This window comes from Grammomys surdaster, unplaced genomic scaffold (assembly GCF_004785775.1).
Source record: "Grammomys surdaster isolate TR1022 unplaced genomic scaffold, NIH_TR_1.0 184, whole genome shotgun sequence".
Classification (NCBI taxonomy): Eukaryota; Metazoa; Chordata; class Mammalia; order Rodentia; family Muridae; genus Grammomys; species Grammomys surdaster.
In genome coordinates, this window is record NW_021604629.1 from 4129727 (window position 1) to 4146642 (window position 16916).

The window sequence follows — 16916 nt, forward strand, 5'->3', positions numbered from 1 at the left end:
ATAAAGAAATATATAAAAGCCAGGTGCCCAAGCTTATGCCCATAACCGCACCAGTAAGAAGACTGAGATTGGGAGTTTCAGGTAAGCCTGGGGTACAGAATATCTCAAAAAATAAAGTAGGGCCGGCAAGAAGATTCAGCGGGTAAAGTTGCCTGGCTCCAACGCTGACTACCTGAGTTCTATCCCTACGACCTTCAGAGTAGGAGAGAACTGATTCCCACAAGATATCCCCTGACCTCCATTCTCCACACCATCGCCCACGTGTATCCATATACAAATATGTAATGCAACAAATAAAAATAATAATCCGTGCATTATTACCATAACTTCAGAATTCACTGATTATGTCTACTTTAAACTAGTCACAAAGATATCACCAGTGTGACTTGCACAAACGGGCTGGGAGAATACAAAACGACTGCAGAGCTGATAAAAGACTGAGAGGTCCTCAAGAAGCTTAGGTGGCCAAAAAGGCACCACCCATAGAATTTGTCACCAGAGGCCACGCCCACAGAGGCGTGGTTTCGCCTCACCACCACCACTCCCCGCCCCGGCGCGGGTCTGTGAGGAACTCAATTTGAACTACTTAGTGGCAGAGGCCGCGGACCTGAAGGCTCTTGGTCACCTACGGCTGACACAACGACAATCTCGGAACTATCAGTCTTTCCAAAGAAGGACACACCAGAGCCGCCGGGCGTAGCTCGCGTGGGACACGCCCTCCGGGTAGTGCTTCCGGGACGGGGGGCGGGGCCTCCGGAAGTGGCCGGTCGCGGTCTGAAGCTCGTTGTTTCAGCGGCCGACAGGAAAGGAGAAGGTGGTTCTTAGGCAGCTCCGCTGGGTGTGAGGTGTAGTAGCCTCTGCAAGGCTGGAAGCCGGGACTACGAGCTGCGGAGCGGCGGGGTGAGAAGCACCTGCTTTCAGAGCTCACCATGTCGCGGGGCTCCATCGAGATTCCCCTCCGGGATACTGACGAGGTGGGTGCCGAGTGTGGAGCGGGGGAGGGCTATGAACTTGGACGATCCCAGCGCCGACTTTGCTCCGCTTGATTTTTTGAGGGGAGAGCCGCAGTCGAGCTCCTCGGACCAGGCACCACTCAGCTGGTCACCTTTCTGGCTGCAAGACTTCGGGAAAGTTCGCCTGCAGCCTGCTTCTTGTTGACAGTCGGCTGTCTTCCGGGGCGCAGGGGTGTGAGCGCCGAGTAAACCTCACAGATTACAGAGGGTGCTCGATGTCCCCGGGGCTACCTACTGCTCCAGCTTGCGATTTTTTCCCCCTTATCTCCCTGGGGATCTGAGAGGTGGCTCTTAATGCCTTGGAAGAAAAGTCTGTCAAGGCACACTGTTAACACAGCTCTCTCGGCGAGCGAGATAAGGGGCCCGAGATTTAGCCGCTTCTGTGTGCTGGTGGCCACGACCCACTTTCATCCATGGGTGACGTGCAGTTTGTCTGAATAAAGCTCCAGCTTTGCTTCAGTCTGACTGGGTTTTTCACACTTTTATTTTTGATCGAGGTAGAATTCGTTTATAAAATATGGTGGTCTTGGATATATTTCAGAATATTTTTCTTCTAATTTTTGGTGCCCATATTTTAGGCATGTATGTGACACACGATACTCTCTCCGTGATTAAGTGTACGCTGCGTTGGCATTCAACTTTGCCTGGCCTCTGGGATCGTGTTTCTCAAGATCTCAGACCTATGGCATCAGTGTTTCATTGGCTTATAGGTTGATTATACAAGATTTCATTTTGATTTTGAGTAAGCAAGTCATTGAGAAATTTATAGTTTTAGCGGTGTGAAGGCGACTAACAGGATCGGTCTGCTCTTCTATGCTTTGACCAAACTAGACTACAACCTATTGCCATATGTCTCCTACATAGGAGCGTGTATTGGCTCACCCCATTGAAAGTGAATCCATACCCTGTGTGTATGAGCATTGATGAGTATTCAGAACACTCAGAAGAGAGAAATTGTGAATTTAAAAAGGAAATGGGACGTTTATTCTGTGTTTTATTTAGGTCATTGAACTTGACTTCGATCAGTTACCGGAGGGAGATGAAGTTATCAGTATTCTGAAGCAGGAGCACACACAACTGCACATATGGATTGCTTTGGCGGTCAGTATTCCTATAGCAGATTTTTCTGTTGGCTGGAAAACCATGTGATTTTGGTTTTCAGGCGTAGTAATAGCCAACATGATTAAATAAGTTGTACATGATTAAATCATCTGTATAAAAATTAGTTATGCCAGACATACAGCAGAGGCAGGTCGATCTCTGAGTTTGAGGTCAGCCTGGTCTACTTCCAGGACAGTGAGGGCTATGCACGCACGTACAAACAATGGTAAGATTATCACTTATGGAACAATAAGGGCAATTTCCTAACTACAACTCTACCGGTAAGTTAATGTCTATTCATAAAGGCACAAGATTCATTTAAGGTAAATAGTTCTCTATATTGAGGTTTTAATTACTTAGTGGTAATCCAGTGAAACTTAGCTTATGTATAGATAGACGGAATAAACATTACTTTCCATATCAATTCTTCTAAAACATTCTTGAAGGTGACTAGGCTCCAAGCTAATGCATAAAGAGGCCCTTTTGTGGTGAAATTTATCTTGGCATCACATTTTTGTTATATTTGTTCCTGCCTCCTTAAATGAATGCTACTAGAAATTCTTGGCAAATCCAGTCTGGGAGCCTATAGCTTTAGACTCTCTATTCCCTGGCATCATGTTTCCTTTTTATGAGAAATAGTAAGATAAACTATACTCACTATTCATAAACTGGTATGTCACAAGTGGCATTCATATAAAGATACATAAGAAGTCCCTAATATTACTTTGATGGTCAGAAAAGTAAGTTTGGAATTGGCACATTTTCTGCTCAAGTATACTATGGATTGAATATAGGTCCTTGATAATGCTAGACAAACTAGGCTGTATCCCCAGCCTTGTTTTTACCTTTTATTATGAGGCAGAGTCTCACTAAGTTCACTAGGCTGGCCTTGACCTTTAGTCTTCCTGCTCAGCCTTCCAGGTATTCATATTTAAAAATATATAATAATAGTGCACATTGTACCTATTAATGGCTTTCTCTGAAACATTTCTCTATATACGCATATTGTGTGTTGATCATATTCCCCCCACCCCTCTCAGCCCTATACCCTGCTATAATCCATCTACTTTGACAGTTTTTTCTTTTCTCAATTCCAGCTCACATCAAAATAAATAAATAAATAAATAAATAAATAAATAAATAAATAAAATCTATACCAGGCTTAGAGTTTTGTATATGTCCTCTAGTTCCATCCATTTTCCTGAAACTGACATGGTTCATTCTTTACGGCTAGGTAAAACTCTCTTACGTGTATAGTATATTTACCATCCACCTATTGATAAGTACCTACATTAATCCCATAGCCTGGCTATTGTGAGCAATCACACTAAATGTGGACGCACAGGTAGTGTTCGTGTGCTGACTTTTTCCTTTGCATGTAAGACTGGGAGTGATATAGGAGGGTCATATGGTCATCCTACTTTTAGACTGTGAGGAACTTCCCTACGATTTTCCTCATCCTTGCCAGCATTTGTTATTGTTGTTATTATTGGTAATAGCCATTCTTACTAGGGCAAAGTAGAATCTCAACTTTTTAAAATTTTGTTTTATTTTTTGGAGTTTTTGTTTTGTTTTTAAAGATATGTTCATATTTTATGTGTATGAGTGCTTTACCTGTGTGTATTCTTACATACTACATGTATGCCTGATGCTCTAAAAAGTCGAAGAGACCCCCTGGAGTTGGAGGTATAGACAGTTGTTGGATGCCATTCGGGTGCTGGGAACCAAACCCCCATCCTTGCTGCTCTTAACTGCTGAGCCATCTTTCCATCCTCTGGTTTATTTATTGTTGTTGTTTGGGGGTGATGTTGTTGTTGTTGTTTGAAACAGAATTTCATGTAGCCCAGGCTGGCCTCAAACCAGCTATTTGTCTGAGACTGGCCTTGAGCTCTTGAGCTTCTTGCCTTCACCTCCCAAGTGCTGGGAGGTTTATGCCTCTGTGCCCAGTTCACAGTGTACTTTTCATGCACACTTGCCTACTGACTAAAGATACTGGACATTTTCATGGGCTTAGTAGTTTGTACTTAGCCTTTTGGGAAGCATCTATCATGACATTGGCCTGTTTGTTGATTGGCTTATTTGTTTTTGTGTTTGTTTGTTGGATGGTTGGTTTTTGAGCTCTTCATGTATTCTAAAGATGGATTCTCTGTTAGGTGACTAGCTGGCAAAGAGATTTCTCCACTCTGTAAGCCATCTCCTTCACTCTGTTAACTCCTTTGCCCTGCAGACACTCAGTTTATTGTAGTTCTGTGTGTCTGTTTGTGCTTCTGTTTTCTGAAATGTCTATTCTAAGAGAATCTTCCCAGCTGGGTGCAGTGGCATACTTCTAAAAGCCAGCATTTCAGAGGCAGGAGGATTGCAAGTTTGAAGCTAGTCTAGGCTCCATATTGAAACTATTTCAAAAAAAAAACAACAAACCCAACAATAACAAAATGTCTTCCATTCACATGTGGATATACAAAAAAAAATATATTTCTTGTAACAGACTTTGCCATTTTGGCTAGAACAATCAACTTTTCCTATTCCCTGGACATCAAGCCATTGATCCTATTATTAATTGGTAGAATTGGTATTAATGGTAGAATAAACTGATAAAACTTTGTAGATTGGGGGCTGGAGAGATGGCTCAGCGGTTTAGAGCACTGACTGCTCTTCCAGAGGTCCTGAGTTCAATTCCCAGCAACCACATGGTGGCTCACAACCATCTGTAATGGGAACTGATGCCCTCGTCTGGTGTATCTGAGACAGCTACAGTGTACTCACATATATAAAATAAATAAATCTTAAAAAAAAAAAAAAACTTTGTAGATTGGGTTACTGTTGGGGAAACTGTAGTCTTAGGTTTAAAGAAGACTTTGTTCAAGTTCCAACATGACTGCTGTTTGTTCTTAAACAATACTCTTAATTTCTGAGGCTGTTTCCTCAAAACTATGAAGATGTTAGAACTCAGTTTATTGGGTAGTTGTAAGGATCAGAGGAAATGTGTGTAGCTCCTGGCATGGTATGTGACCTATAGACAGTAGTTAATATAGAGTAGATATTCCTTTTATATTATTTATGAAGCATATGCCTAGGGAAGTTAATAATCTGTCCAAAAGTCACTGATAATTTTTGGTAGAGGCAAGACCAGAGCCCAAGTAAGTTTTTTGAGACAGGGTCTCTTGTAGCATGCTAGGATTCTGTTTATTCTTTACTGTGGGGATGAGGTTAGTATATATGCTATATGCATCTGTTTGTATGTTACTCTTGTGTATACATGTGGAGGCCAGAGGACAACACTAGTTATCCATATTTTTTTCTTGGAGACAGGTCTCAACATGTAGCCCTGTCTGGCCTGGAACTTATTATATAGACCAGGCTGGCCTTAAACTCATAGAGATCCATCTGTCTCCACATTATTTTTTGAGACAAGATCTCTCATTAAACATTGAGCTCCCCATTTCAGTTAGAGTGGCTGGCCAATAAGCTCCCAGGTTCGCTAGTGCACTTGCACTCTCTCTTTCTCTCCTTCCCCCTCCCCCGCCCCATGTGTGTGTGTGTGTGTGTGTGTGTGTGTGTGTCTGTCTCCCTTCCCCCCCCCTCATTTTCTCAGTACTAGATGAGAGATATCTTTTGTGATTCCAGTTTTAATAGCTGTATTCAAGTTTAATTGTCTTTGATAAACTGCTCATGTGTGAATTGTACCACTTGGTATTGAGTCTGGTGTCCCTGTGGAGCTGCCACCACAGTCACTTGAGGTCAGTGAGTGTATCCAGTGCTCCAAAGTTCCTTCCATGGTCTTTCTCAGCCCTTCTGTTTCCAGCCAGCACTGATCTGCACTAGTTGCGTTTTTGCTGTTAAGCATTTTCTAGTCTTACAGAAGTCGAATCACATGGTGTGTATTCTTTTGGTAGGCAGGCTTCTTTTAGCATAATTAATTTGATATTTATTTATTTTGTAATTGCTGTCGATAGTTCACTTCCTTGCATCACAGAAATATACCACAACTGTTTTATTAATTCACTTGTTAATTTGGCTTCCCTTTTTTTTACTATTACAAATAAAGGTTCTAGAAACATCTGTGTTGTTCTGTGTGTGAACACATGTTTAGTGATTTTAATTTCATCCTTTGCCTAAAGCTGGAGTACTACAAGCAAGGGAAAACAGAAGAGTTTGTGAAGCTGCTGGAGGCAGCACGGATAGATGGCAATTTGGACTATCGAGATCACGAGAAAGACCAGATGACATGCTTGGATACTCTGGCAGCCTACTATGTACAACAGGCTCGGAAAGAAAAGAACAAAGACAATAAGAAGGACCTTATTACGCAAGCAACTTTGTTGTATACAATGGCTGATAAAATTATTATGTATGATCAGGTAAATCAAATTTGTCGCGATTTATGAGAACACAGAATACCACATGAAAGCAAAATATGTGTACAGCAAATTCTTTGTGAAAGAGTTTTTACTAAAATAATTGATACACTCAAAAAGGAAGGATTTATTGAATTTAGAATTGCATTAGTCCTTAAACCGTTATATTTGGGCAAATTTAGTGTATATGTACATGTTGAGTCTATATCCCAGTGTCTGGGGTGAATTTCAAACAGGTTTTAAGGATTGTGACCTTTGTCTTGTTGTTGTCTTAGGCACAGATTTGCATTCAGGGTAAGCTTCTCATTTGTACTTAGAGATTCTCACTGGTAGCCAGCCAGCAGTACAGAGGAATGCTGAGCTTCCACACTCTCTGCTTGGGAAATTGTCTCTAGTCTTAGTAAAGTCTGTACATTACAGAATCATTTGTTGGGAAGAGCCTGCTTCTGCCTGCTCGAAGGTGACAAAATGGATCAAGCTGACGCACAGTTTCATTTTGTACTTAACCAGTCTCCAAACAATATTCCAGCCCTTCTTGGTGAGTGAGCCTCAGCAGGTACCTTAGGTGCTAGTTAGTCAGCATTGACCGGGAACTTCTGTATGTGAGAGGGAGGAGAGAGAGAGAGAATGAGTGTATGTGTTTTATGTGTGTGTATAGTATATAAGTATATATTATAACATGTATAAATATAGTAAGCTAGTATGTGTATATATGTCTATATAGAGAGTCTTGGTTAGTTTTTTATCAGTTTGACCCAAGGTAGAGTGAAGTGGGAAAAGGAACCTCTATCAGATTACCTGTAGGCAAGTCTGTAGAACATTCTCTTGATTGATAATTGATAGAGGAGGGTCTAATGCTCCTAGAACAGTACCTCCCCTGGGGAGACAGTTTTGGGTGGTATAAAAGAAGCAGGCTGAGCAAGTCAGAAGGAGGAAGCGAGGAAGCAGCATTCCTCTGTGGCCTCTGCTTCAGTTGCTGCCTCCAGGTTTCTGCTTGAGTTCCTGCCCTGACTTGCCTTCATGACAGACTAAACTGTAAGCTAAAATATGTCCTTTCCTCCCCAAGTTGATATGGTCCTAGTGTTTATCACAGCAATCAAAAGCAAAATAGAGTAAGTTATTGTTTGCTTCAAAGGAATCAACAAATAATCTCTTCATAGAATAACTACAAGGTAGATATTTATATTGTTATTTTTACATAAAGATTTTAGGACTAAAATATTGCATTACCTATGGAAAACACATTTTTAATACGATAATTCTCTATTTTCAAGTATTTCTTACTGAGATATAAAGTAGTGTAAAACATAATAAATTTATGTTTTTTAATCAACTATGTTGTTTCTTTAAATAACCACAGGGAAAGCTTGTATTTCATTCAACAAGAAGGATTACAGAGGAGCTCTTGCTTATTATAAAAAGGCATTGCGCACTAACCCAGGATGTCCAGGTAGGGAGAATTTTAATTCTAAGCTGTTTATGATCCAACTTAAAATGTTGAAAATTGTTACAAGAAGATACTTTAGGAGTAATGAAATGACAGGATCAAAGTTGTTTTGTTCTGGGGTTGGGGAAATGGTTCAGTGGATAAAGTGCTTGCTGCCCTAGAGTGAGGCCTGGAATTTGGATCCCCTGCTCTTATTGAAAAGTCAGGCAGGTATGGTAGCCATCTGTAATCCCAGCACTCAGAAGGCAGAGATGGGATGCTGGCACCAGTTAGCTACACTTACCAGGATTAGTAAGCTCTGGTTTGTTGAGAGATTCTGCATGGATAAATTAGGTGAAGAAGGATGGAGGAAGACACCCAATATCAGCCTTACCCAACCACCACCACCCCGCCCCCCCAGATTATTTTTCTTTGATCTGATTTAGAACCTGAATGGCAGATCATATTATATTTTGACCTGTGCTACTTTTCTTCCCAAATACTTTTCATTTAGTATATTTTTGTTGTGTATCAACTATGTGTCAGGCACCATTCTGTGTAGAGAATGCAGCCATGAACCAGAAGATCAAAGTTTCTGCCTGCTCCTATAACTCACCTTCCAGTGAACTAAATAAGACAGAGACTGTGAAAGGTTGAGAACTTGAAACAAACTAGGGCTATAAAAAGCATTGAGAGTTACTTACAAAGGGTAGCCAGGGAAATTTACCAGGGATATAAAGTGCTAGAATAACCAAGGGTCATGCAGACATATGGGAGAGTGTCATCCTGGAGAAAGCACAGCAGGTATAAAGGTCCTCAGAAGATAGCTCAGCAAATTTGCAAAATACCGTTTGTATTAGATACTTCAAGCTTTTGACAGAAATGGGAACCTTGGAGAGCTCTGGATAGAAGAATGTGTGATCTGACTTGTGCTTAAGAGTACTATTGAGGGCCGGGCGGTGGTGGCGCATGCCTTTAATCCCAGCACTTGGGAGGCAGAGAGGCAGGCGGATTTCTGAGTTCGAGGCCAGCCTGGTCTACAGAGTGAGTTCTGGAACAGCCAGGGCTATACAGAGAAACCATGTCTCGAAACACCCCCCCCCCCCAAAAAAAAAAAAAGTACTGTTGAGGGGCTGGAGAGATGGCTCAGTGGTTGAGAGCATTGACTGCTCTTCCAGAGGTCCTGAGTTCAATTCCCAGCACCCACGTGGCAGCTCACAACCATCTGCAATAGGGTCTGATACCCTCTTCTGGTGTGTCTGAAGAGAGCAATGGTGAATACATAAAATAATAAATAAATTTAAAAAAAAAAAGCACTGTTGAGGGGCTGGAAAGAGGGCTCAGCGGTTAGGAGCACTGGCTGCTCTTCCAGAGAACTGAACACCCACATGACTTAAAACTGTCTGTGACTCCAGGTCTGGGGGCCTGAATCTCTCACATAGATGTACATGCAGATAAAACACCAGTGCACATAAAATTTTAAGAAAAGAGTACCACTGAGCTAGAGTCTAGAGTAGGAGGTGAGTGAGTAGGTAAGGGCAAAGGCAGCATGAACCGAGGAGAAGGTTCTTGCAAGTATGTAGGTCACAGACGATTAAAGTTCGCAACTGAGGAGATAACGGTGGGTGGTACATGTAGTCACAGTCTCGTATTTTGTAAGGAGAGCTGATGTGATATGTGAGGCAAAAAGCACAAGAATCGAAAGCAGTACAAGTCTTAAGAGTGGAGCTAGATTTGACTATATTTGGAAAACAGTCCAAGAGAAACTTGGTTAGACATGGAAAGATTGAATACCTGTCTGAGGTACTAGAGGGAGGACTTAGCGTAGAGCTCATGAAAGAAGTCTGTGATGAACAGATTCACTTGAAAACCAATGTATTGATGATACAGAAGCCAGGAGTACATAAAGACAGGTGAGAGGGCTAGAGAGATGGCTCAGTGGTTAAGAGCGCTGACTGCTCTTCCAGAGGTCCTGAGTTCAACTCCCAGCAACCACATGGTGGCTCACAGCCATCTGTAATGGGATCCGATGCCCTCTTCTGGTGTGTCTGAAGACAGCTACAGTGTATTCATATAAATAAATAAACCTTTAAAAAAAAAAAAGAAAGAAAAAAAGAAAGCAGACTGAGCAAGCCAGATGGAGCAGGCAGCAAGCAGCACCTCTCCATGGTCTCTGCATCAGCTCCTGCCTCCAGGTTCCTGCCCTGTTTGAGTTCCCATCCTGGCCTCTTTCAGTGATGGACTATGATATGGAAGTGTAAGTAAAATAAACCTTTAAAAAAAAAAAGACAGGAGAGAAATAAGTATGGACAGGAAAGTGCCCTGGGACACTCTAAAGCAGTGGTCCTCAGCTTTCCTAATGCTGCCATCCTTTAATACAGTTCCTCATGTTGTGATAACCCCAACCATAATGTTATTTTTGTTGCTACTTCATAACTAATTTTGCTACTATTATGAATTTTAATATAAATATCTGTTTTCTTTCTTTCTTTTTTTTTTGTTTTTCGAGACAGGGTTTCTCTGTGTAGTTCTGGCTGTCCTGGAACTCACTCTGTAGACCAGGCTGGCCTTGAACTCAGAAATCCACCTGCCTCTGCCTCCCAAGTGCTGGACTTAAAGGCGTGTGCCACCACTGCCCGGCAAATATCTGTTTTCTAATGGTCTTCAGTGACCCCTGTGAAAGTGTTGTCTGACCCCAAAGGGGTCAGAACCCACAGGATGAGAACAGCTGCTCTAAAGTATAAAGGTTAGGGAAATAGAAAATTTGGAAAAGCAGCCTATGGAGAAGCCAGAGATAAAGAGGGGCCAGGGGGAAACCTCAAAGTAATGTCCTTGAAGCCAAATGTGAAACATTTTTCTTTTTTTTTTTTTTTTTTTTAGATTTATTTATTTATTATATATGAATACACTGTAGCTGTCTTCAGACACAACAGAAGAGGGCATCAGATCTCATTACAGATGGTTGTGAGCCACCATGTGGTTGCTGGGATTTGAACTCAGGACCTCTGGAAGTGCAGTCAGTGCTCTTAACCACTGAGCCATCTCTCCAGCCCCCTGTGAAACATTTTTCAAGGGTTATAGACTCTCTCATTGTCTGGTTAGGCCAGTGAAACAGGCAGAATTGATGAGCAGAATGCAAATCACTAGTGACCATGGTTAGATAGTTTTACTGGAATGGTGGGCATAACACCTCACTAGAGTGGATGCCAGAGGAAACAGAACAAAGAAATTAGAGGCATCTCCTGTTGTATCAGTCGAGGAGTCTATTGTCTGGAAGAACAGCAATGGGCTGGCAGCCAGAAAGGAAATGGAATGAAGATGGTAGAATGTTTGAATATGGCTAAGAATGGTCCGGAGAAGAAAATATAATGCAGGAAAAATGAGAGACAGTACTGTCATGGTGTCTTCAAATACATGAGAAAGGATCCCATGACCACTGGAATGTAGCCTTAGGGAGGACATGTTTGTGTTCTGCTATGACCTTGAAATGAGGTAGATTGTATGAGCATAGCTCAGAAATGAATGACACCAGCCCTTGAAATGAGGTAGATTGTATGAGCATAACTCAGAAATGAATGACACCAGCTCTGTGTACTCAGACATAGACTGAAGGTCTTGATGAGGGGTTTATTCTCTATTTAAATAGTAGGGTTATTCATGCATGCACTAGAGTGTATGCATTGATATTTGTGTGTGTGTACACACATATACATAATAATGTTTAAATAGAAATGGAGCCAGTGGTGGTGGTTTACTGCAGCGGGTGCTATAAGAAAAGTGCCATTATTATAGATATTCTTTTGTATAGTGAGAGAGGAACCCATAAGAGGGGAGAAGGATTAGAATGATATGGTCTAACTAATAATGAATCAAGTTTGTGTAGGCCAACAGGTCTTAAAAAGAGTCCAGACACAGGAAATTGAACTCTTAAAGTGTCCTAGATTGACAGGACAAATGACTTGATTTTATTTATTTTTTAGCTGAAGTTCGTTTAGGAATGGGCCATTGCTTTGTCAAACTTAACAAACTGGAAAAAGCTCGACTAGCATTCAGCAGAGCCCTGGAACTCAACTCTAAGTGTGTGGGAGCACTGGTTGGACTGGCTGTTCTAGAACTCAACAATAAAGAGGTATGGAAGAAAGACGACCTCTAGCTTCAGGTTTATCAGGCCTGCTGTCCCTTATCTAGGACTCCTAGAACGAGTTATGCTTTAGAGATCTAGATTCTGGGTTATAGATAGAAAATGTGGGGCCTGGGCTGCAGGCACCATGCTGAAAGCAAACATTTCTGTGGTATAGCCATATGAAGACAGCTTAGGTTGTCCCTGCCATCTTCTTTAAGACAAGCACACATACCACACACCCCCCTCAAAAATGGCTTTAGAACTTTCTGAAGTTTAGAATCTCAGATGAGAGATTGTAGGCCCATAGATCTGTCTAACATGTATCTGACAAAGTAATAAATCTACACTCCACTGACTTAAACATTAACAGTTACAGTTCACTAAACAAAGTGTCTCAGACCTTACACTTAACACCACAATGTTGCCGGGCGGTGGTGGCGCACGCCTTTGATCCCAGCACTTGGGAGGCAGAGGCAGGTGGATTTCTGAGTTCGAGGCCAGCCTGGTCTACAGAGTGAGTTCCAGGACAGCCAGGGCTACACAGAGAAACCCTGTCTCAAAAACCAAAAAAAAAACCACCACAATGTTATCAGAGTCAGTGATTTTCAATAACTATGTTGACCCTTCCTTAATGTGTGACTTTCCCCTGTAATCTGTCACCTTACAGTCATTTACAGTCATTAGATAGTTGGTGCTTGTTCCATTAGTCTTACAGAAAGGAAGGAAGCAAGAGGCCTTTCTGTAGGGCTTTCCCTCAGAAGTTCCAGCTAATATGGAAAGACTGTTCCTGTCCTGCTTCTATATTTAATTGTCTAAAAGGTTGCCAGGGTTTCTCTGTGTCAACATTGTTGACAGTTGAGCCTTGAGTTGTCTTTGAGTAACTGTCCTCCTGGCTGAATGTTTACCAGCTTCTCTGGTCTTTACTATTAAACACCAGTACCATCTCCATAGTAGTAATGACAAAACCTGACATTGTCCCCAATGAGAATTTCTTCCTTAGGCCAATCTCTGGAGGAGGAGAATAGATTATCTTGACTAGTTACTCAATCACGGTTTGTCACCTGGGATTGAAAAAAGGAAGAGAACTTGCAGGAATCAAACTGTCTGACAGACTACAAAAACTGTTGTGAGGCCAGACATGGTGAGGTGAGGCCAGACGTGGTGAGGCGTGGTTGTCTCCTACCACTCAGAAAACAAATGTAGACAGATCTGTGAGTCTGAGGCCAGGTTTGTCTACATAGAGGACTCCAGGCCAGTGTACATGTTAAGACCATGTGTTATAAAGAAAGAACAGAAAGAAGGAAGGAAGCTGTGTTCCTTTAGCAAGGTAAAATGGCTGCCACACCAAGAAGGCAGCTGAGGCAGGACTAATAAGTGGACAGCCTCAAGCAAGAACTGAATAAGATAGGGAAAGTGGCACACCCACAGCCCAAACACACACACTGTCTTAGTTATGGTTTTACTTCTGTGAACAGACACCATGGCCAAGGCAACTCTTGTAAGGACAACATTTAATTGGGGCTGCTTACAGGTTAAGAGGTTCAATTCATCATCAAGGTGAGAATATGCCAGCATCCAGGCAGACATGGTACAGCTGGAACTGAGAGTTCTACATCCTCATCTGAAGACTGCTAGTAGAATACTTACTTCCAAGCAGCTAAAATGAGGGTCTTAAAGCCCACACCCACAGTGACACACCTATTCCAACAAGGCCACATCTCCAAATAGTGCCACTTCCTGGGCTAAGTGTATTCAAACCATGACACACACAAAATCAAATACTGAGATTAAAATGGGGAGTTCATTACAAATGAATTTTTAAAAATCCTAAGATGGTTCATTGTATCTCACAGCTATCTATAACTGCAGCTCCAGAGAATCTGATGTTCTCTTCTGGTCTCCACAGTCACTGTACACACATGGTATACATGTATACAGGCAAAATGCTCATACATATCAGTAAAAATAAATAAGTCTTAGAAATATGTTTTCGAAACCCTGTCTTGGAAAAAAAAAAAAAAAGAAATCTATTTTCTATTCTTTCTTCTCAGAGTCAGCATGAGTTATTAAGACTGGTACCAAATATACTTTTGTTAAGAAAACTATATTGTAACAATTTGGTATTTCCTTATTTGGAACTTTATGTTGCTTATGAAGAATAGCAACCTCTCTAATGGTGTTTAACTATAAATATAGGACCTTATTTCTGGACAGTGCTAATTAAGTGATGTTTTTCACTCCATTGTGCTACATTGTTTTGTTTTTTTTTTTTTTTAGGCTGATTCCATCAAAAATGGTGTGCAGCTTCTTTCCAGAGCCTATACTATTGATCCTAGCAACCCTATGGTACTGAACCATTTGGCAAACCACTTTTTCTTCAAGAAGGTAAAAATACTTTTATTTACTTATTTTGAAATCTGTTTTTCCTGAATATAGTCAGCACATGAGTTTTGCTTAACTTGGGAAGAAATTTGAAAGTGTCATTTGTTTTTGTTTTACTCCCAAATTAGAGCCTGTGTTAGTTGCCTGAGTCTGAGCACATTCATTCATTCATTCATCCACTAACTTGACCTGCATTGGCACTGTGTGCAGCCTGGGGTGGGAGATGAGTAAGACTGCTGGCTGCACTCAGGCAGAGGCCTTTGCGCACACAGAGAAATGAGCATGTGATAAGTGGTGAGGGGGATGTCAGCACAGTGCAGGAGCTGTTAAACCTGTGTTAAACTCGGTGTCACTGGGTAGTTGGAAGAGGACAGGCATGGGCTGGAGGAAGCCTCAGCCTTTGGAGAAGTCAGGACACAGCGTGCAGTAGACTATAACAGGTGCTGTGTTAGGCCCGGTTAGGAAGCACTTGCTTCGTATAATTTGACCGTAGGTGTACGTGTATCAGAGTCAATGGTGGTTCTGTTTATTTTCACACATTGATCTTGCCCATTAATTTCATCTTTTTTTGTTGTTGTTGTTTTGGTTTTTGGTTTTTGTTTTTCGAGACAGGGTTTCTCTGTGTAGCCCTGGCTGTCCTGGAACTCAATCTGTAGACCAGGCTGGCCTTGAACTCAGAAATCTGTCAGCTTCTGCCTGCCAAGTGCTGGGATTAAAGGTGTGTGCCACCACTGCTTGGCTAATTCCACCATTTTTGTGGAGCAGTATTTTAGGTTTCTTAACATACCAAATCCAAGGTACAATTGATAAAATTTTTCATTTTTAAAGTTTTTGTTAGCATATATTAGTCATACATAATGAGTTTCACTGTGACATTTTCATATATATTTTATTTCATATATATAGTATACCTTGATCATATCCCTCCATTTTTCTCTCATTCCCTCTCCTGCTAATCCTTTCCTTTTTCCAATTAGTCCCTCTGCTTTTTTGTCTTTTTTCACTAATTTATTTATTCACTTTACATCCCAATCTGTGTCTGACTCTGTTGCCTGACATTAGATTTCCTTCCCCTAACTGGAAGGAAAAGATGAAATTCTCTTCCCCTGGCCCGGTTGGGCCTCAGTGGGAGACGATGTTCTTTTTTTTATCTTGTTTGGTGACCCAGTGGGTCTAATTAGGATTGCTTGTAGCAGCTTGGGTGAGGGGTTGTTTATAAGCTTATGGGCAGCTTACCAGAGGCTATACTGCTAAACAAAATCTCTCTCTCACTCACCAATGACAGTTTTTATACAATAAACAGGAAAGTTTAACCTGCTATATTAGAACCAGAGACTAAATTGCACTATAAACTTTAAAATACTTGAGTAACAATTTAGGTAAAAGTTGACAGTGTATCAGCCTTACTCATATGAGCTACTGTGTTGTTCCTGTTGTTACTCATATGTACTCAGTGCTCACTAAATCCTAAGCATGGTTAAAAAGTGCATGCCCGGTAGTCCCTTCTGTTATGCTCACATCTAACCTGCGAGGTAAGTAAGCTGATCCTTCTTCCCTTTCTTGAGAGAGAGAGAGAGAGAGAGAGAGAGAGAGAGAGAGAGAGAGACAGAATGTACATATGAACACACAGTTGTGTGAGTTGTGTGGAGACAAGAGGTCAGTGTGAGGTATCTTCCTCAATTACCCTTTACATATTTTTAAAGAAGGTTTTATTTTTATTTTTTGTGTTTGAGTGTTCTGCCTGCATGTGTGTATGTGCACCACATGGTGTCTAATAGCCCAGGAGATTAGAAGAGAGCATTGGATCCCCTGGAACTGGAGTTACAGAAGATTGCGAGCCACCATGTAGGTGCTGGGAACCGAACCTGGGTCTTCTGCAGGAGCAGCGGCTCTTGACTGCTGTGTCGTTTCTTCAATCCCGTTCATCTGAGTTTTTGAGATGGCTTCTCACTGACTCTAGAGCTCATTGATTCCGTTAAACTGGGTGGCCTTTGAGCTCTCCCTGTCTCTGTCTCCCAGTGCTAAGCTTACAGATGCATGGCCACTTTTGCCTGAGTGCTGAGGAATCTGCACACAAGTCCTCATGACTACATAGCTCTTTCCAGCTGAGCTGTCTGTCCGGCCTGTGCCCATTTTCTTGACAAGTAAATTGAGGCAGAGTTACTAGCTTAGCGCTTGATGCCACACCATTCTTGATTGCTGCTTTACTTACGTGTTACAGTTATGATTATTGTGTAGTGATTATTCATTAAGGTTATAACTGTTACAATGCTAAAGTTCGACTATTTAGGAAGAAGATGAATATATACCTTACAGCTAAATGAAATGTTACCAATTAAAGTCAATTAGTATTCAAGCGACCTTCTGACATCACTCAACTTTTTTCTGGTATCAAATTCAGGATTATAGTAAAGTGCAGCACCTGGCTCTCCACGCCTTCCACAACACAGAGGTGGAGGCTATGCAAGCAGAGAGCTGTTACCAGCTGGCTCGGTCCTTCCATGTTCAGGTGAGAC

At 41.6% G+C, this 16916-nt stretch overlaps 1 protein-coding gene across 1 annotated transcript in view; it reads left to right on the forward strand.

Moving 5' to 3' along the window:
- Positions 1–799: 799 nt before the first annotated feature.
- Positions 800–16916, forward strand: part of Ctr9 (CTR9 homolog, Paf1/RNA polymerase II complex component) — a 29590-nt gene continuing 13473 nt past the window's right edge. The window contains exons 1-8 of the mRNA XM_028768021.1: positions 800–974; positions 2016–2114; positions 6233–6472; positions 6890–7007; positions 7830–7919; positions 11876–12024; positions 14296–14403; positions 16802–16909. Coding sequence (XP_028623854.1) covers positions 930–974; positions 2016–2114; positions 6233–6472; positions 6890–7007; positions 7830–7919; positions 11876–12024; positions 14296–14403; positions 16802–16909 — 957 coding nt within the window. The 5' untranslated portion in view covers positions 800–929. The remainder of the gene's footprint in view (positions 975–2015; positions 2115–6232; positions 6473–6889; positions 7008–7829; positions 7920–11875; positions 12025–14295; positions 14404–16801; positions 16910–16916) is intronic.